The following is a 21,094-nucleotide window of genomic DNA, read 5'->3' on the forward strand; positions in this document are numbered from 1 at the left end:
CTGCACTAATGATTGGTCAGGATAAGAAGTTTAGAGCATCAGGAAATGTCATATTCCATACATAAGTTAACAGCTCACCTATAAATTACAGCAGATTCAACTCTGTAATCTTACCAGTGATGTGGAACACAGGAATTTCAGCCCAGTGTGGAAGAGGAGAGACAGACTGATGGGAACACGCTGAACCTCAGCAACCTCTGGCCACTGAACACAGAAAAATGTCAACAGGTTGCAGAGTAAATACACAGAGCTGTGGAAAAACTGGATCCCTTCACTCCTTTGCTCTGTTCCCTCATGGGTTTGCTCAGCATTTCCCCCTGCAGGACTCAAACATGCTGAAGGAGCAGAGCAGGGCAGCAGGGCTGTCCTGCCCTCCCAGCTCTCAGCAGCTGAGATTAACCCTCTCCTTAGTTCCAAGAGTATTTTTGTTTTGCCTTGGATCAGGACTAAATCAGATCTCACTTGTACCTGTTCAGCTCAAATCATGGAGAGCTGTAATGGGTATCATTCTGGGATTTTCTAGCAAAAATTAAAACTCATAAAATCTAGAAAAAAATTTAATTTTTATAATATCAGAGCATATAGGGCCTCTTCTCAGGCACAGCCTGCAACAGCACTAACCCAACCACCTGCAGGCTATAACTGGTTCCTGGTTAGAGTGTCCGAAGTTCAGATCATTTGGGGCTGAGGCTGTAGTGTGGAACATGAGACCAAAGAACAAAGCACTGCAAAGCACACAGAAGACAGGGTGGTAGTTGCTAGAGATATCCTGAAAATTATTCTCAATTTATTACACTGCAGAAACATACATACCTCAAGATACATTTTGCTCATTAGCCTCATCATGTTCAGTTGGCAGCTGACAGGACCTACGTCATACTTCAGAATTCACTCCTGGATATTACTATATTATAAAAAGTTTAAAAGCTATGGAGGACATTTAGTAGTGCTTAATAGCACCACTAAAGATACTCAGCTCCCTCACTTATTCTCAGTATTTGTATTATGAGAACTCCTTTAACTCATCATTCTTAACTCGCACAAAAACTGCTGCAGTGAACTGAGATGGACAAGGCTCCTTCCATCTCTTCACCACAGCAGACCCTACATCCAGCAGTGAAGAGCTGGCTGTGCTGCCAAATCTCAAGAGGGAAGTCACTGAGGCAGAGAGAAGCAGAATGTCTACCAGGAGACAGGTTCAGCAAGACAGACTGAACACCTGCACTACCTGCACAACCTCACCTCCAGCTTCAGCTTTGGAAACATTGCACATCACATATCACTTTGCCACTTTTTGGTGTGATTCACCACACAGCTACACGCCATCTTCAGCAGAAGATGGGGTGAAGGTACTGGAAGAACCTTTTCTGAGAGTACGTGAGCTGCTACTTTTGTTCACCAGACTGCAGATGCTGAGTTCAGACACAGCGCACATTGACTTGCACGTTATGCAACAGCACCACAAGCACGTGAAGCCCGCACACACCACCGCTGCCAAGAGGCTGATTTATTCCTGACTTTTCTATTTATTGGCAAGTCTGCACTCATCGAAAGCCTGATCAAGAAAATCTGGCGAGCAGGTAAGTAAGACTTAATCACCCATTAATTACAGATTAGCAGCTGCAGAGCCTCAGCACGCCAGTCCTGAGGTGAGCCTGACGCGCAGCTCCCGCAGCCGCATCGCTTCTCCTCCTTGCCTGGGGCCGGGGGCTCACAGGAGGCACGGCTCGGAGAGCGGCAGAGGCCGCAGGGGCGGGCAGGCAGGGCCGCGCCGGGGTCCCGGGCGCGCCGCGGGCAGCAGGGCCCGGGGCGGCGGCGGCGGGGCCGGTTCGCCCCTCAGCCCAGGCCCCGCCCCGGGGCGCGAGGCGGAGCCGGACGGAGCAGCCCCGCGCGCTCCCTTTGTTCGGGTCGCGAGAGGCGCTGCCCCTTTAAATGCCCCCAGTCCGGCCCTACCGGCGCGCCGGGTGGAAGGCGCCCCGCGATTGGTTAGGGCGCCTCGCTCTCATTGGCCGCCGGGAGGACCGGCGCGTCCCGCCCCTCGCACCTCATTGGCGCGGCCGGCTGCCCGTCCGCAGCGCGGGCTCCTGAGTGGGCGAAGCGGCGGTCCCTGGAAACAGTTCCGGGAAACCCCGCGTGCTGCCGGGGTCGCGCCGCCGTCCATGAGGAGAAGGAGGAGCGCGCGCCATTTGCCGTCGCTGCTTGGGCCCGAGCTGCGCCGCGCCGGCCCCGCTCCGGTGAGTGCCGGGGCCGCCCCGCGGGGCAGGGGCGCTCCGCGGCCGCGCCGAGCCGTCCCGCCTGGGCCCCGCGAGGGGACGGGCGGCGCGGGCTGCGGGCAGGCCCGGCGCGGGCGGGGACGGGCCCGGGGCGCTGGCGCGGCGGATCGGAGGGGGGCGGGGGCCATGGCGGGGCCGCTCCGCGGGCAAGGCGGGCGGGCGCGGGCGCGGGAGCGGCGCCGGGGAGGGGCCGGGGGCGGGCCCGGCGGGTGTTTTGGTGGGGGGGGGGGCGGCCCGCTCCGCCCAGCCTTGCGGATCAGGCTTGCATGTGACGGGCGGCCGGGACGCGCCTCTCCCGGGGCTGTGGGTCGGGTCGGGTCCCTGCTCGGTCCCTCCGGGCTCTTAAAGCCGCAGCGGCCCCGGCGGTTGCGGCTGGGCCCGGTCCGCTCTGCCCGCAGGCACAGAAGAACGCTCTCAGCAGCAAACGCGTCGCCGCCGCAGCGCGCCCTTAGATCTGAGTAGCGCATAATGTGCCAGAGCCGGGAGGGCCGGCTGCCCCCACCCGCGGCGCCCGGCTCTGCGCTTCCTGCTGCCATTGAGGGAATAACGCTTGGCAAGCGCTTCAAGGAGAAACTATCCAAAGTTTTGTTGTTAAGACATTGTTTTTCTTCATTTAACTTTTGTTAAAAGCCTTTACTAAATCTTGAAAAGTTCTGCTTAAATGCATCGTTATTGCAAATACTTTCAAAATAAGACTTTATTTACTCGGTCTGAGCAGCCTTGTTACCTGTCAGTCTTTGAACATGCTACTTTAAATAGCTGTGCTGGACTACTCTTTTTGAAACAGTGTGTTGGGTTCCCTTTCCCATGTTTATGGCTCTAAAGGATCCCACTGGCACTTCGTGCTGCAGAGGACATTAATGCTCATGAAGCTGGTGCTTTGGTTTTTCGATTGGTTAGTTTTTTTTTTCTTTTGAGACTACACTTTTAACACAGTTTTTGCTTTTGTTTTTTACTTGTGAAAGTAATCTAATGAATTTTGCAGCTCGCAGTGTAAGGTTTTTGTAACCTATGCAAAAAGCAGTGTTTGCAAAAGAGCAGTGTCTGCTTGATAATTTTGCATCCTTTAAATTGTATTTCCCACAAGCTTTACATGTCCTTACCTCTCAATTTTTCTGTCTAGGTGTTGAAATAATACTCGAATCCCCTGGTAACACTCTAGTTCCTAGTTTACTCAAAAATCCTAATATTCCCTACTTTGTTAGACAGATATCTGCACGATTCTTTGAGGATCAATTCTTCAGAAAAAACCTCATTTTTATTAAAGTGTTGCTTGGAACTGAAGTAGCAAGGGTGTTGTTTAGTACAGCCCAGACAAGCAGATGAGCTATGAATAGCCAACTCCAGTGAGAAATGAGCATGGGCAGACTTTATGGTTTAGGTTAGCAAAATGTAGGAGCTGTTGGTGCAATCAGTGTTTTTTAATGGCACTGATGGGCATGTTGCTGTGCTAAAGTCATCTCCCAATCATAGTTGTGTGGGTACTGAAGCAGAGTTTTTTTTTTTTCTCTGTGGGCTGTGCTGGTCTCTTGCTTAGCATCATACTGGAGGTTCTCAGATTTTTCTAAGGGGCTGTGGAGTGAGCAAGGCTGAGCTGGAGAGTTGAGGGTGCCAGCTGCATTTAGACTTAAAGGTAGTGAGAAATTCTGGCTACTGTATAAAGGTCTTCAGGCTGTGATGACTTCAAAATAAGGTTTCTTGTAATTCATGCTAAGAAAAACTTAGCATATCATAATTAAGCTATTAAAATGTGCTTTCTGTGTTTGAATAAGCAAAAGAAATAGCTATGATGCCTTCATGTACAGAATAAAGAGCCTGCCCTTTTGTACATGCCTTTGTTTCTGAACAAGTGAGGTTTTAATAAAACCCCAGTTCAGTCTTCATATGTGAATTCTTATTTCCCTCCCACTTGTATGTTTATCTTCCTTGCTTGACAAGAACCTTGAAGTGTGAGACATAACTATAGGGACTGCACTTGTTTTCTTGTGGTCAATTAAAACAACAAAACCAAACAAATGTCTCCCAAACTTCCTTCAGTGTTATTTTTAACATGGTTTAACTTAACTGCTTGGCACAGATAATATATTGGTTAGAAGGAGTAGCAACAGAAGCAAGTGGAATGACTTTGGTGCAGAGTTTTTATGTATGCTTTAGCTGGCCTCCTGTGCACCTGAGTTAAATAATTTCCATTCCTGCATGGAACTAAATTTTCAGCAGCAAAACCAGTATTGGTGTATAATTGCTGTCAAGTTCATTATGGTCGTTTTAGGTATTGTCCTTTTGCCAGAAATTTTCTGTTCCTTCTCAATTAAGCTGTCCTTAAGCATGTTTTGAGTTAACTAGCCTGAATTTATAATTAATTGGATGGAGTTATACTTAGATAGTCTGTAGGTGGCAACCTCTGTTAGAGACATGATAGAAGATAAAGGGAATAGTAACATCATGGCTGTTTAAACAGTGATTGTCAGATTAAGGCTGTGATCAGGAATCTTTTTTCAAGATGCCATACACTGTCAGGACAACACCTCTGTTCATTTTTCCATTTTCCAGAAAAATAATGAATTGAGCTGTTTGAGTTTTGAAGCACTGGAAGCACCTGTAGTTTTAACTTCCTACTTGTCATATAAAAGCTTTAAAAAAGGAGCTAGTAACTTTGTAAATTACACTTGAAGTGCAGGAATTTTGGATGAAAGATAATGAACAGCTAAAAACATGCTTTTTATCGTGGAGTATTTACAGTCTTGAGAAAAGTGTTGTTTGCAACAAAAGTGTGAAACTTGATGCAGGACCCTTCCCAGTATGCAGTTAAGAGGTGATGAGGGTAGTAACACAAAGAGTGAGAATTCTCCTTGCCTATGTAAAATTGGCCCCAATGTCTATTTATTATTTCTCCTCATTTAGTAAGCATGGTTTTGTGTATGCTGTTCTAAATTCATCCATTTCTGCATGTTTTAAAAACAAATACATATCCCACATGTACTTATATACATAATTCTTTATTTAATCCAGCCTTGAAGTCTTTGTGATCCAACCAATCTCCTCCTTTTCTAGATATTTTAGTATTTTATTTAATGCAGATGAATAACTGAGTATGTGTAGGTGCCTCTTCTGCATGGCCTGTCATAGGCTGAGTCACATGGACACACTGTGCATACAAACAGAGGTGGCACTCCTCTTTAACATGCTTTTAGTATTTTTTTAGAGCAGAATGAAAATGTTAAAGTAATCATTGTGTGCTTTACTTACTAGATAAAATTCAGTTAAAAATATTTTTCTAGCTTCAACTAATTGATGTTACCTAGAGGGAGAGCTTAACAGTCTTTTTCAGCTATGACTTTCACCCACATATCTCTGCTGAACTCAGAGGAAGAATCAGTGTTATAAGAGATGCAATTTTGCTTGTTGGTGATTATTGTGGAAGAAAAGTCAATTTCATTTCAGATTTCAGGCCAGGCTTGCCAAGCCATTAAGGGATGTTTTGCTATATCTATGAGAAGTAATATGTCTTCTGGATGCTCTTGGTACTTGAATATTTTGACAGCTGTGTCACTTCAGAATTTTCTACAGTATATTTCTTTAGGAAAACCTTTTAAATTAAGTTTGTATGACAGGAAACAGCTAAAATTTGAACACCCAAACAGAACATGGCATTGCAGTTGACTTTAGTTCTTTATGAATATACTAATGCTTAAGCAAAAATAAACAATATAACCAGTGAATTATATGGCTGAGTATTAATTCAAATTGCCTAAAAGCCTATTTTGAAAAGCCTTTGAGCTGTGATGCTGTGTAGTAATCTGATCCTTAGGGTTGGATATTGCTCCCCACACTCGTGGTGAAGGCTGATACCTTTTTGTGCTGTGGATCTTGCCTGGCAGAAGCTCCAGAGGAACTGTTTCTACCTGGGCACAGCATAGCTTGTCAAACTTATGTTCACTTATAGGCAGCACTAAAAAAAGTGTTAAACTTTTGGGTATGTGACACTTGGAAGCTGCTCTGGTTTAACAAGAACTGTCCTTGAGTGTCACCATAAGCCATTGTAGTAGTTCAGAAGGTTCTAGTAAGTGCTTCAGGTACATTTTCTGTATTTGTGTTGCTGTAGCCTCTCAGTTCATTGTGGGTTTTTTTTTTCTGTGTGCAGAGAAGACAGTGTATGTGTAATTAAATGATTTTATAAGGCAGTAGAAAGATAAACTCCTTTTTATATCTTTTTTGTGTGTCTCACCTTGTGAGTTTTTGAGAAGACGGGTTGAGAATAATACTGTACCCAAAGCATTTTTGGAGTAATTAAACCCCCTCTGCCCTGCACTGTTTCAAATTTGAGATCTTGCTGAGACTGTCTAGCAAGCAGACATGTAGCTGAGTTTTGTCTTCTGTGATGTTCATAACCTACAGAAAATTGATGTTCATTAGGATTTTAATAGTTAATACCTGTAAGGATAGGTAAGCATTATTGTAGTTTCAGGTAGAAGCTTTTTTTTTATTCCTCTGTAAATAGGCTGTAGTTGCTTTTAAGTAAACTGAATTGGTTAGGAAGTAATTTCTCTTTGTCAAGTAACAGAATGTGTGTATATATATGCCATGTAGCTATGGAAAACTTCCTTTCTTTTCCACACTAATGGCTTAAAGAAGTGGCATGTGACAGAAACAGTGTGAGGCTGCTTTACATGTCTCTAAAATTGCCCTTCAAGATGAGACAGCTTTAGTAAAATCATTACTGTCTGAAGAAAAACGATTTGATTTTTTTCTTCCTTTGCTCTAGCTTGCAAATCTTCATAGGATATCTTCCAACCAGTTCATGAGCTGTAGTCTGGAAAGGTTGGCTGTTCAAGGGACTGTTAGAGGTGTGCTTGTGCTTAGAGACCTGTTTTGCAGAGTAGTAAATAGCTTGAGGCCTCAGCATGTTTTAAAAAACCTGTTCTTGAATCATCTTCATACCTGTATTCCAATACTTAATTGCATTGCTCCAACCATGCTGCATTGTCTACCTGGTTATCATTTCACTGCTGCTCATCAACTTCTGCCCTGTCAATGAAAGCCTCAGGCTTGTTTCATTTCTGAACCTAACAGCTGATCATCCTTATGTTCTCTGCCGGGTAGTTGAATTGTCTCTTGGCAGCCTTTTTATTTGAAAGCACTGAATATCAGCTGGCTGGCTAATTGGGAAATTGAAGCAGTCTTTAATGAATTGGGTGAAGCCCACTGGAATTGTCTGAGAAGATAGCTGTGCATTTTTTTGGTGCACGTATTTGGAATCAGATTGTTAATTCTGAAAGCAAGTACTTTTATTAATATAAAGAACTGAAGATGCTGCAGTCATGCCTTCCTTTTAAACCACTAAGGTATATATTATTGAAATAGTAGCTGTGATTTGTACAGCTCCTATTTGAGGGAAATTGAAAGCATGGAAACTGTTGCATTGCAGCTTCAAATGACAATGTCCATCAAAGTGCAATTTTTCTCTTTCTGTCCTTGAGTTCTGACAGCGTCGTGAGAAAGCGTGTGGCTAGTCTTGTGCAGCATGTTGGGTTTGAAGGAAGACATGGCAACAAGCCAAGCAAGTGGAAATAAGTATTAACAAGAAACAAGTATTAACATTTTTATACCTTAAGCTACTCTGCAGGGTTATGTGTTCACTACATTTTAAAGGATTGTTTTAAAAGTAGCGAAATGGGAAATGGAAATAGCACTAGATCTTCTGAGTCTTTGCTGAAGGATGTTACTGCCATGTCCCCATACATTCTAGCTGCTATGGTAACCAGTTAATGACAATCAGTAGATGGAGTTTAGACATTGTTATGTACATGAAGTACATTTTTAAAAAGTTATGTCAATTCTTCCATGTACATTTTCCATAGTATTAAGGGTTGTACTTTCTTTTGAAACTTAGATCAGCTGCATCCAAACAGTATTAAATAAAACTTGATACAGGTGATTTTGCAGCATGTATACAAATTAGTTTAGATAAATCATGCATTGTCCTACAAACTAGTTATTTCTGGCTTATTGTAATATAGCTCCTGAATTTTTTCCAGCAGCATAATAAAATGGCTAATCAGGTGAATGGTAATGCGGTACAGTTAAAAGAAGAGGAAGAACCAATGGATACTTCCAGTGTAACTCACACAGAACACTACAAGACACTGATAGAGGCAGGCCTCCCACAGAAGGTGGCAGAGAGACTTGATGAAATATTTCAGACAGGTATAATATGCATTTCTTGTTTCTGATTGGTTATGAAAGTGAGGGCATACCATTTTCAAATTTTTATAGATTAAGATTTAAAAAGTCATTGTTTTTGATCTGTGTAGCTCTGAATGTTTTGCTACTTTGATTTCCCTAAAGGCAAATTTGGTTTGACATTGACTAATTCCTTGACACATCCTTGGAATTGTATGTGATATCTTAGTTGCTTTAGGGCACAGAGCACTAGTTTCTTAGAGGTCAAATGAAGGTGTATGTTTCCACATACTAAACTGCACATTTTTTTTTTTCTTCAGTCCGAATCATCATTTTACTTTTACGTTTCTACTGTCACAGTAATTCTAAAACACTCAAAGGCTGGATAGGTGACTTAGTGAGGGAAGCAACTAGCTTGTCTTGCCTGGGACTACATTTGAATTGAGTCTGCCTGTGGATTTTTTTGTTCTCTCTAGTTCTGAGTGGACAGTTTAATCCATGTTAGTTATTACACTGAAATGTTCAGCCTGACACTAACAAAGTTGAGGACTAAGCTATCTAGCAACTTGAGTAATACCTTGCTGGTAGCAAGTGGTCTCTGCAACTTCTAAAGAGGTTTCTTTATATACAGAGGTTTTCCTATTTTGTTTTAAAACCACCCTATTTTATCTTACAGACAGAGGCTTTCTTTTCCTTTTTAGAGTGTGTTCTGTGAAAAGATTTACAAGAAGCAGTAGAACTGCTCTATGTGCTTATCTTGAATGCCTGGGTGGCAAGATGACAGTTTTTGTTGAAAAGAGTTAAAATTACACTGATCAAGTGAAGGCAGTTCAAAACCAAGACCTTACCAATCCTCAGTGTGAAACTGGCTCATGTGGGTGATGTCTTTTGGAAGTCATTCACAGTGAGATTTCTTCAAGCCTTTACCAGCTTTTATTGGCTAGAGAGATGCACTTTCCACCTGTGGGTCATGATGATGTGCACTTGATGGTCTGAGAGAAGGTGAAAATAAACAGAGGAACTCGTGGGGTTCTGACATGTGTTGCAGTTAGGTTGTGTTGTGAGGAGTTCTTAAGGAGTTTAAAATCTTTTCAGAACCTGACTACCAAGTATAATTCCACTGCAGGAGAAACCTGAAGATATTTAATTACACTTCATTAATGCCACTGAAGGTGTTTGCATTGTGGAGGGGTTTATCAGTGAAGCAAACTACTTTTGACACTTGAGCCAAATTTGGGGTTGAATTCAGCAATTTTTTTATTCTGCTGAAGTCTTCTATGAAAGATACAGGTGCCTTCCAATATGCAGGATCACTTCTGAAATGTAGTCCTTGGGCTTGGCACTACTGTGCATTTTCCAAATCAAGTAGCAATGCAATAATCTCTGTATTTTGGAGATCAAGCTGTTGCAAAGTGTGTGGAGTTTTTGGTATTTGTCCTAAGTTTGGATGTATTATTTTAAAAGTGTAAATCTCAGTCTATATGTCTTGACTCCACAACTGATGCAAGTGCATTGCAAAAGGAAAAGGAAAAAAAAAACTTGTAAAGATCCTTAAGAAGAAAATGCTTCAGAACTGGTCCAGTTGGGGGAGTCTGTACCTGTAAAATTAACATTTGCCTTTTTGGGTACATAGCAGGGCTCAAAGTAATACTTTTTTGAATTCTGGCTCTTGGAACTGCATAGAGCAACAAAATGAGTCTAAGAGACCCCAAACACTGTTTAAGATACACATGAAGTCCACTGACTCCTGCTTTATTGAAGCTGGAGGAAAGAGTGAACAAATCATTTTTGCTTCCTGATATTTTGTGGGTAGAGCTTCCTAGGTATTTGATCATCAGTTGGGTAGCTCCTTTTTCCCATACAACAGGATACTTGTAATGTTCACCTGTCAGTTTACTCTAGAACAGCTCAACTCAAGAGAAGGAAGTGTGGAACTTAAAATGAGGGATAAACAAACGAAATTCAAATTGTTAAAAGTAAGCCAGAGTTCACTGTCTGTTACACAGACCATGGTGTGTAATACTGCTTTTATGCAGATTGCATTCCTGAATGCTAGGAAACTGTTACACATGGGATATAATCTTGCACATCAGTTAGTGTTTAGGTATATACATTTTAATTTAACTTTTTCATTGTACTCATATTCTTTCATATACTTGTGTAGGAATATATAATTAAATGTGTAATTCTATTGCTATGGAATGTAACTTTTTGGCTTTAAAAGCAAACTGCATAGTTCTTAGTTTGTATGAAATTCAATAGAAATCTGTAACTTCTTTATCTTTAACTTTTAGGGTTGGTAGCTTATGTCGATCTTGATGAAAGAGCAATTGATGCTCTTAGGGAATTTAATGAAGAAGGAGCCCTCTCTGTATTACAGCAATTTAAAGAAAGTGACCTGTCGCATGTACAGGTAAGGTGAGAGCCCCAGGAGTGTGAGCACATAAGTATAAATAGTGTTCTGGCACTGCTGGCAGGAGAATTCTAACTTAGAAATTCACTGATGTTGTTGTATTATATTTCAAACCCAACTAACAAGTCTTTTAAAAATTGCCTTAAATGTGTAGGTATTTGAGCACAAAGCAAAGCTCCCAGATAATAAAAATATGTGTGCAATTGAGAAAATTGGTTAAAATGCTGTTTGGAATCTGATGGCTTTTTCAATCTGGCAAGTTTGTTCAATTAATTATTGTATTTTCTTGAAGGATTCTTTTGACATTTGATTTATTGCATTGACTTGAAGCAGTGACTTCATGTCATGGAGTGTTAAGATTCAGTGGATTCCCAGGGCTTGTCATGCACACAATTGAATTGTTTTGTAAATTGTATCTACAGAACAAAAGTGCATTTTTATGTGGAGTTATGAAGACCTACAGGCAAAGAGAGAAACAAGGCAGCAAAGTACAGGAATCAACGAAGGGACCAGATGAAGCAAAGATTAAGGTAACACTTAGAGATACTGGTTATTCTGTACTAGCTGATGTATTACCTGTACATGGACTGAATGTGAACTTAAAACACAGCAATACCACCTGGATGAGTATATTCACACTTGGCTTTAGAGAAATATATGCACGATAGAGATTCTGTAGAGAAAGGTTGTTGGAAATGCAGCTCTTTCTGATCACATAGTTGCCAAAATTTAAGCTCTATAAAAACATTGATATCTGATTAAGAATTGTCTCAGTTTTCTAGTGTTCTGCACTTCTTGGGGTGCTGCATATAAAATGGAAAATAAGGGAAAAGACAAGTTCTTTTCAGCAACCTTGTAATACAAAACAAATGTTGCTGTTTATAATAGCTTTTCAAACCCACAAAACAGCAGGGTTTATAGGTTCTATCTCCTCATATATACTTTATCAAGTGTGACAAGGAGCAGATAAAGAATTGCTTATCTTAGAATTGCTTATCTTTTTTGTTCTGTATGTTTTAACCCATTGCCCTCTCTCCTGTATGTAATCTGACTTTTTTTTTTTTTCAGGCTTTGCTAGAGCGGACTGGTTACACTTTGGATGTAACTACAGGACAGAGGAAATATGGGGGTCCTCCTCCAGATACTGTATATTCTGGTGTTCAGCCTGGCATTGGAACAGAGGTTGGTTTATACAGACTAAACTGACAATTGCTTTGCAAACTCATAAATAGGAAATGCTTGAAAATAAACGATATTACAAGTTTAATTTATTGTAGAGGAAAATAATCTGTGTGTGTTAAGCAGTCTTTCTTACTCCTCAGTATTCTGCAACAGACAGGAAGGTAGGTTAAAGTGGAGAAGAAAGAGGTGGAATATACTAAGAAAAGCTATGCAACATTTAATAACATGATTTACCTTTTAGCCAGCCCTGAAGTGAACAGGCCATTGGATTGGCTGATCATTGTAGGTCCCTCCTACAGTGAACTACTCTCATGACTGCAAGTCCTTGACTGCTGCTGTTAAGTATATTGTCCAGTGGTGGATTGGATTTTTAGCAGTTCACAGGAAAGCCATATATTTAGCTGCACTTTCATACTCTGGAGAATAATTTTTTAAATTTTTAAGTTTCCTGAAGCTAGAACAAGTAACTTGTGGAAACTCCCTTAAAAGAAATACTTCTGCCTTGAATCAGCATTAGAAGTTACAGCAAACCTCAGCCAGCCTTCTAGAAATAATACCTCTACTAAATGACTAATTGCTGGCATTTTGTGGGACTTAAGGGCTGATTGCTGATTTAGACATGCTGTTTGGTTTGACAGCCTGAGATACTGAACATGTTGCTGAAACTAGTGTATGTTCTATGAAACACAGACTTAGGCTCCTGCTGTTGAGCTCTGAGGCACAGCAACCAATTTAAACAGGATCCTAGGATTTGGTGGTAGGCAGAGCATGCTTGCACATAAATGATGAGATTATTGTGGGCACCTTCTGCCATAATGAGGTGGGTGGGGTTTTGGTTTTGGTGGTGTTTTTTGTTTCCTTTTTTTTCTTAAGCTTTTGAGAACCACTTCTCGTTTTTTTCTGACACTTCTGATTATATAGTAGTGTATATGCTTCTTTTCCAATGTTAGAGATAAAAAAGTTTTAAAAGTATTCCTTTGGATTGTCCCAGTGCATCTTTTGCCTGAAACTTATTTAAATAGTACTGAAGCTCTTGTAGCTTGTCAGCTCAGACAGATACAGATCTGTCACTCATGTGACAGTTATGGCAATTTGGTTCTTGAGGATTCCCAGGTACTGTTGCTGATTTGAAGATTTGTACTAGAACTTCTTTCTTTCCCTCTATTTCTGCTGTAAATATCTGTACACCAACTGATTTTTAAAACATAAAATGGAATTCATTGTATGTTAATTGTAGCTTTAGCTCTCAAGATACAGATGAACATCTTGAGAGCTAAAGCTACATTCTGCAATAAAGCTGAAGTATTAATAAACTATGTTCTGGCTGCTCAGCATGCTGAACATGAACAGACTGGCACAGTGAACACTTGGCTGAAAGGATTAGGTGGGTGAAGCAGTCCTGTGTATTTTTATTAAGTGGGTGGGCATTAAGAGCAGTTGGACTTCATTGGAATATGATTCTGTAATAAAGACAGAGCTGTGCAGAAGGTTTTGAAGTAAAAATAATGGCAGAAGGATTTGTTATATAATATTGAGTGTTCCTTTTACTGAAGGACTTGCTGCTCCACTGTAAGGCATTTTGCTTATAGTGAGGCCACATGATGCTGATACTTGCTGTTTGGGGTGTATATTGATGAGAATAAAAGCAGTTAGTTGGGTGTTTCCTCCTCTCATTACACTCACATTGTCCTTTGCATCTGCACACACTGATAAGTGCTTATCTTGAGGGGCTTGTGCAGTGTTCCTTTGTTCTGCTCAAAATTTCTAACATCCCCCATGTTATACCTGCTGTTCTTTTTAAAGTTAAAAGATAGTCGAAAGAGTTTCAGAGACACTAAATTTTTTCCTTCCAAAGGGTAAGTCTAGCCTGTAAGCAATTATTTGGAGATTTAAGGTTATGATTGTACCTGTGCATCTTCCTAGCAAGCTGTGAGCAAGCTTAGGTTTGGTTTTGAAAATGCTTGAACTGTGTATTTCCTCACTTAGAACACCATCAGCTGCTGTGAAGGCTGCACTGGTGACTGCAATGTTTCTGCTCTGCTGGTTTATCTACATTGTTCTTCCTTTCCCAGGAAGTTTCAAGTGTTAAAAAGAAGCTTGTATTTCTGAAAAAGCTTTGTTTTAAGTATCCTCTTCCTTTTTAGGTTTTTGTTGGTAAAATTCCCCGAGACCTTTATGAAGATGAATTGGTACCACTCTTTGAGAAGGCTGGTCCAATTTGGGATCTCCGTCTCATGATGGATCCTCTTTCTGGTCAAAACAGAGGTTATGCTTTCATTACCTTTTGTAGTAAAGATGCAGCACAAGAAGCAGTCAAACTGGTGAGTTTACTTATTCCCAGACAGGTCAAGAAAAGTAAACAGCAAACATGTGGATCATTTCTTAAGTAATTTCTTAACTCTTTAAACATTCATTGACAGACTCCAAATTTTACTTTCTTAAAAATTGCCTCCTGATTTCATTAGTAGGTACAGATACTTAGAAGACTGTTATCTGTTGTACCTTACTGTGGCTGATCAGGTCACAGACTGATTTAGGCTGTTGATTGTCTTGGCAAACCTTCTCAGTGCTCAAAGCTATCCAAGGAAAGAGGAAGAGCTCCCAGTATCTTTAATACCATGTATTTGCTTACTGATAGCAGCAGTTGACTGACAGCAGAGGAAGCAGTAACCAGTTCCTAGAAAGATCTTTCAAGTCTGAGATAAACAGTAGGTGAATAAATTTATGCCATGCAATTTGTTTATGGTTGTTCCTGTTACTGTAATTTTTTTGTAGCTTTCCATTCTACAGGACTTCTGAAGTTTGTGGAAATCCTAAGCTTGGCACTGTTCTTCCAAGTGAATGCTAACACAAAAACAGCTGTTCTAGGAATCCTCTTGCAATGCCAATTCAACATGCTATGTATAAAAGTAGTAGATGATGAAGAAAATACCTGATTTTATGATTTGGGGGGGTTTTTTTATGCATAGTGGATAAAGCAAATCAATGGCTTTGTTTTTTCAGTGTGACAACTATGAAATCCGTCCTGGAAAGCACCTTGGAGTATGCATCTCTGTGGCAAACAACAGGTTATTTGTTGGGTCAATTCCAAAGAACAAAACTAAGGAAAACATATTGGAAGAGTTTGGTAAAGTCACAGGTAAGACTTAATGAGTTCCAGAATACCATTTAGTCTCTGTTTCATAGATCTAGTTGTTTGATGTGTTCATCACTGTGTGTCTAGATGTGTTCAGGTATCTTTTAAACTATTTTGAAGTTTGATTCTGTTAGAAATTTTATGTATGTACTATATTTTAAAGTGGAGTGCAAAGGGACTTGTGTTTATTTTAGTGATTGTTAAATGAATGGTGATGTAACTTTACAATTAGATGGAAACAGCTCAAATGAACTCAGACTGTTGCTGGATCTACAGGAGGTTCTGCTGTCAACATGGAGAAGATTTTTGAGGAGCCTGAAGCAAACGCATTCCTGAGCAGTGAAGGGGAGGAGGGAATACTACATTTTGTTTAGAGGGAATATTATTAGAGAAATAGTTAATAACAGACTAATTTTTGTCCCAGTTTTTCAGCATTCTCTACTGTGTGCAGCAAGTAGGAAGAAGAGAAGTCAGCTCATCACTGAAAGGGCACTTCTGCCTTAGATAAGAGTTTGAGTCACTTGCTGTTGTTCCTGTAGGAGAGCTTTAACCTCCTGCTTCTTTTTTAGGATTGCTATTTATAAGTACTTCAGGGAAGTGGTGAAAACAGAAGGTGAATATTCATTTAGTTCTCTCTCCTCTTTTTTGGAGAGATGTGCAAGATGTTCCATCTAACTTCCACAGGAGGCAGGGGAGAGGTCATGTGTTAGTGCTGGCTGCCTTTCAAAGATGTAAAAATGATTTAAAAAGTATAGAAAACTTAAAACTGTGAGTTGCTGAGGCTGATGTTTTGCAGGGCCTAATTGTGAGGTAAGTTTCTTCTGTAGAATTTCACTTGCTAGGTGACTTGTTTCTGGGTAAATTGAATGGATATCTGCTATTTGTTTTGCTTTTCTTGTGCTCCCACTCCTTTTCAGGTGTAAAATTCAAATTCGCTACAAAACAAAAGTGAAGGCATTTTAGGGTAGACCCTATATTTTTTCTTTCCTTTTGAAGCTCAGTACTAAAGATCTGTTTTTCAGAGGGTTTGGTGGATGTAATTTTGTATCATCAACCTGATGATAAAAAGAAGAATCGAGGCTTCTGCTTCTTGGAATATGAGGATCACAAGTCAGCAGCACAAGCTCGCCGACGCCTGATGAGTGGGAAAGTAAAAGTCTGGGGAAATGTTGTTACAGTGGAATGGGCTGATCCAGTAGAGGAACCTGATCCAGAAGTCATGGCAAAGGTCAGTAAAGACTTCACTGGATGCTCTTGTGCTTTGGGAGGAGTTGCTTTATGCTGTAGTAGCAAAGATTTGTTCCTGAGCACATTTTGAGGCACAAAAAGCAATTAGAGGCAATTTCACAGTCAGCTGTGCAAGTAGTGTGGTCTGAGCACTGCAGATGATGTTGGAAATGTGCTGTAACTAATTATTGAAACATCTAAACTAGTCCTGTGCAGGGTTATCCTGCTGGATTGACATGTCAGCCTGTGCATTTTCTGCTTTAGCTGTAATCAATACCAGGTAGGTACTTTGTAAAACTATTTTCCAGAGTGAGATGAAGGTGAAGTTCAGTCTGGGGAATGATGTGCACTTTATCCCAGTGTTTTGGGGTAACTCTTTGCTGTCCTTGAGGTCTGTTTTTAAAATTTTACTGGGATTTGTAGCATCCCAGAAGCAGAAAATGAAACTTGGATGTTCTGGTTATGGAAGGGAACTGTGGAAGGAGAGAAGTTGTAGAAACTTCATGCAGGTAACTACAAGGCACTTTTTTTTTTTTTTTTTTTTTTAAGCAGATACAAAACTAGTAAAGTTACCCAAGTTTCTTTATGCAACAAAGAAAACGGAGTAATATCTTAACTAGCTGGTGGTTTCCTTTGAGGTTTGACTTTTAAAGATTACATCTTTGTTCTCATTTTTTCACCAGGTTAAAGTTTTATTTGTAAGAAACTTGGCCACTACTGTGACAGAAGAAATTCTTGAGAAATCCTTTTCCGAATTTGGAAAGCTGGAAAGAGTAAAGAAATTAAAGGATTATGCATTTGTTCATTTTGAGGACAGAGGTGCAGCAGTCAAGGTAGGTTGATTGTTCTTTCCTAGCTAAGCTGGTGAGAGCACTTTATTTTGAATGGTTTTAAGAAATTTCTTTGCAGTCAATACTCGATTAAACAAACTGTAGAGCCCATTTAATAAGGTTCCCATTGTGAGAATTTTAATGCTAACAATTTTGTTCCTGTGATTTCAGTAGCTAGGAGGATGTGAAACTTGAAAGGACAAAAATGTAAGAAGTTAACAAGTAGAATGGAAAAGAGGTGTAGAGCAATGCAGGAGAGTCAATGATCAACCTAGACAATTTTTCTTAGGAAACATTGGCAGAAGGTATCAGTTGTCTCTCAAAGACCCCTATATAAAGGCTGTGTGTCCTTTTGGAGGGATAAAAGTATCAAACAGAAAGTTAACTAAAAAATGGTTTGTGAAGGAGAGGAGAATGGTGTTGGCAACTCTTGAAGCATTACCTGTTTTAACTCTGTGTGTGCCTGAGCTTTCTTCTCAATGTCTTGTTAAATTTTGCAGGTCATTACTGTAAGCTTCAGAGTTCTCTTTTGTGAGCTGTTGAGAAGGTCATTAATATCTGCTGTCTGTGCTTCAGTGCATTGAATTCTATAGAAATGACTCCATCAGTTTTTTAAAATCCATGATTCAGGGGGGAGAGAAGGAGAGTAGGAAGTGTTTTTGCATTTGGGAGACTTGAAGCAGATATATTGTGTGTGGTGTATATGGCTACATGGACAGTTCAAAGGCTCCATCATCTAATTAATGATTTTATAGCCATTTAATTGCTTAGGATTTTACTACACATGAGATTACAGTACTCCTGAGTATGGCTTTAGGATGAATATCACTTGTATTTAATGAGATTGAGGTTGGTTTGGATAGGTTTAGACCATGTCAAAGGGAGGACAAGAAATCATTGAAACAAGGGGTAAGTCAGCAACACCTTCTCTGGATGTGGTTTTCTGTAGTGTGTAAACACTCTCTAGCCCCTTCCCAGTACAACTACCTGCTAAATGCTCTGTTAGATTTCAGCAGCTGGAAACTTGTAGCAGTTGGGAAAAAGACAGATGAAATGTATCACTGATGCTCATCTCGAGCTGGAAACTGCCACATCTGGCTCATGTGACTGCTTCATGGCCACTAAATTGGCCTATAAACTTCATGAGATATTTTTGTTTATGGGCATTTCAGCTTTCATTGAGATAGTTATGGTAATTAAGTGTGGAGTACATGGAACTGATTTCATATCTTCCTGGAAATAAATTGCCATAATTTCTAACGTTTTTGAGGCATGTAGCTGTACAGACACCAAGTCTTCATTAATGTAAATATTAATACCCAAAAAAAGTTTAATGCAAAGCAGATAACTCCAGGTGAGGAATTGGGGGTCTAGTCCTAATTGTACTTTGTGCATTAAGTTCTCACTCTGGGTGCATTCGATAGTAAAAAATTGCACATTAATTTTCTGGAGGATTCAAGGCTTGCTTGATGAGATCTCCAAGTTTCAGTAAGCTTTTTTGTTTTTTTTCTCCTCAAGTATGTGTCCTCAGAACTACTTGATTTTTCTCAGTCACCTGACTCATATTCAGCTACCTGGGAACCCCAAATAAAACAATTCTTTCTCTTGCATGCACATGTTATACCAGGCTTATAAGTGCAGTGAGTGTTTATGTCAGTGTGAGTAGTGAGAAGTTGGCTATTTCTGAAAAGTTTCTAGGAGACACAGGAACATGAAAACTCATGGTTCTATGTCTAACTTTATAAAAATCATGCTTAGTATGTTTTAATCCTCTTTTTTATCTTATGATACAAAGAGCATATTTTAAAAAAATACTGCTTCCCTGTAACTGGTGAATAAAGTGAGACTTGGAAAAGTGATGTGTAACATTCTGTTTATGTAGCACAAAAGCTCAGCCTGGAGCAGCACAATTGACTGATTTCTTGTAGTAACTTTTAGGTCCTTTTTGAACGGAAAAAAAATTTTAGTTATTCTTCTTTTAATTTTTATACAGGCTATGAATGAAATGAATGGGAAAGAGATAGAAGGGGAAGAAATTGAAATAGTATTAGCAAAGCCACCGGATAAGAAAAGGAAAGAACGTCAGGCTGCCAGACAGGCCTCCCGGAGCACTGCGTGAGTGTCACCCTCACTTGTGGTAATGCTGCACAGGGAGAAGAACCTCAGTGAATGAACTTTGCTTCATGCTGTTCTGTGTCTCCTTATTGTTAATCAACAAGGGTAAATGTGTGCTGTGTTTTGGGTTGCTTTTGGAGATGAATAATTCAGTGTTTCATTTTCTTCCTAGGTATGAAGATTATTATTACTACCCTCCGCCTCGCATGCCACCTCCTATGAGAGGCCGAGGCCGTGGAGGAAGAGGTGGATATGGCTATCCCCCAGATTACTATGGCTATGAAGATTATTATGATGATTACTATGGCTATGACTATCATGACTACCGTGGTGGCTATGAAGATCCCTATTACGGCTATGATGATGGCTATGCTATAAGAGGAAGAGGAGGAGGAGGAAGGGGTGGGAGAGGTGCCCCTCCACCACCTAGGGGGCGGGGAGCACCACCACCAAGAGGTAGAGCTGGCTACTCACAGAGGGGGGCACCCATGGGACCGCCGAGAGGAGCCAGGGGGGGGAGAGGGGGCCCATCGCAGCAGCAGAGAGGACGTGGTGCTCGCGGAGCCAGGGGCAACCGTGGGGGCAACGTAGGAGGCAAGAGAAAGGCAGATGGGTACAACCAGCCTGATTCCAAGCGCCGGCAGACCAACAACCAGCAGAACTGGGGCTCCCAACCCATCGCTCAGCAGCCGCTCCAGCAAGGTGGTGACTATGCCGGTAACTATGGTTACAATAATGACAACCAGGAATTTTATCAGGATACTTATGGGCAACAGTGGAAGTAGACAAGTGAGGAGGGATTGAGAATATTGGAAACATAGAATTGGCTATAGCTCTACATCTTTCAAAAAAAAAAAAAAAATTGGCTTAATGTTTCATCCTTCAGTAGCGATTGGCTGCCATTTGTATTGGGCTGAAGAATCACTCTATTGTGTATATACTCGAGTCTCTTAGTTTTCTTTTTTCATAAACGCACTTGGACATTACTGGGCTTGCAGAATTCCTGAACTCCATACGGGGTTTCAGCGCTTTTATCATTTTAGGCTTCATTTTAGCAGTTTAAAAGCAGGAATGGCACACTGTTCAATCATGATTTTGCAGAACCTCTGGTTTTGGACAGTTTCTTTTTTTTTTTTTTTTTTTTTTTTTTAATTTTTTTTTTTTTTTTTTTTTTTTTGATTTGGGATAGACTACATAGGAGTATGCTGTACATAAAAGTAAAAGCTAGTGCTTTGTCTTAGTAGTTTTAAGAAATTACAACAAATTAAGTTTTCTTGTATTGAAAATAACATGATTGTATGTTTTGCATTCCTAGAAGTAGGATAACTGTGTTTTTAAATTGTTATAACTTCACACCTTTTTGAAAATCTGCCCTACAAAATTTGTTTGGCTTAAAACGTCAAAGCCGTGGCAATTTGTTCCTTGATGTGATTGTATTTCCAATTTCTTGTTCATGTAAGATTTCAATAAAACTCAAAAATCTATTCAAAACATTACCTATTTCAAATTCAATTGTGTCCTAAAACATTATTTCATTGGTAATTCTTGTGAAAAATACTGTTTTCAAAGTATAACTGCCTATGTGAGTGATCAAATTCATGCAAAATTTCCTGTGCTTTCCAACATGTAGCACTGTGGACATCAGACTGAAAACTAGGAGAAATTGCAGACAGCCCAAAAGGCACTCACTGTTTAATTGCTGTTCAATAATTTATCAGCATCTAATTTTGAAACTTTT

At 40.4% G+C, this 21,094-nt stretch overlaps 1 protein-coding gene across 3 annotated transcripts; it reads left to right on the plus strand.

The window, feature by feature from the left end:
- The first annotated feature begins 1,963 nt into the window (after positions 1 to 1,963).
- On the plus strand, positions 1,964 to 20,847 carry HNRNPR (heterogeneous nuclear ribonucleoprotein R). Of its 3 annotated transcripts, none has more exons than XM_079325928.1 (11): positions 1,964 to 2,234; positions 8,309 to 8,477; positions 10,748 to 10,866; positions 11,289 to 11,396; positions 11,935 to 12,048; positions 14,193 to 14,369; positions 15,052 to 15,187; positions 16,207 to 16,412; positions 17,095 to 17,244; positions 19,235 to 19,356; positions 19,529 to 20,847. In XM_079325928.1, the coding sequence occupies exons 1-11, from the start codon at positions 2,160 to 2,162 to the stop codon at positions 20,139 to 20,141; spliced, it is 1,989 nt and encodes a 662-aa protein (XP_079182054.1). In that variant the 5' UTR covers positions 1,964 to 2,159; the 3' UTR covers positions 20,142 to 20,847. The 3 variants fall into 3 exon arrangements, with proteins under 3 accessions (XP_079182054.1, XP_079182053.1, XP_079182055.1); XM_079325927.1 differs by having other exon boundaries at positions 8,312 to 8,477; XM_079325929.1 differs by lacking the exon at positions 8,309 to 8,477 and having other exon boundaries at positions 2,140 to 2,234.
- Positions 20,848 to 21,094: the final 247 nt, after the last annotated feature.

Source organism: Erithacus rubecula (assembly GCF_903797595.1).
Source record: "Erithacus rubecula genome assembly, chromosome: 23".
NCBI classification, from domain to species: Eukaryota; Metazoa; Chordata; class Aves; order Passeriformes; family Muscicapidae; genus Erithacus; species Erithacus rubecula.

Excerpts from the sequence above, each read along its gene's own strand:
- HNRNPR (XM_079325928.1), top strand. The coding sequence starts at position 2,160 with ATGAGGAGAAGGAGGAGCGCGCGCCATTTGCCGTCGCTGCTTGGGCCC. Across the intron at positions 15,188-16,206 it reads AGAGTTTGGTAAAGTCACAG|AGGGTTTGGTGGATGTAATT; the intron begins GTAAGACTTAAT and ends TCTGTTTTTCAG. Across the intron at positions 17,245-19,234 it reads ACAGAGGTGCAGCAGTCAAG|GCTATGAATGAAATGAATGG; the intron begins GTAGGTTGATTG and ends ATTTTTATACAG.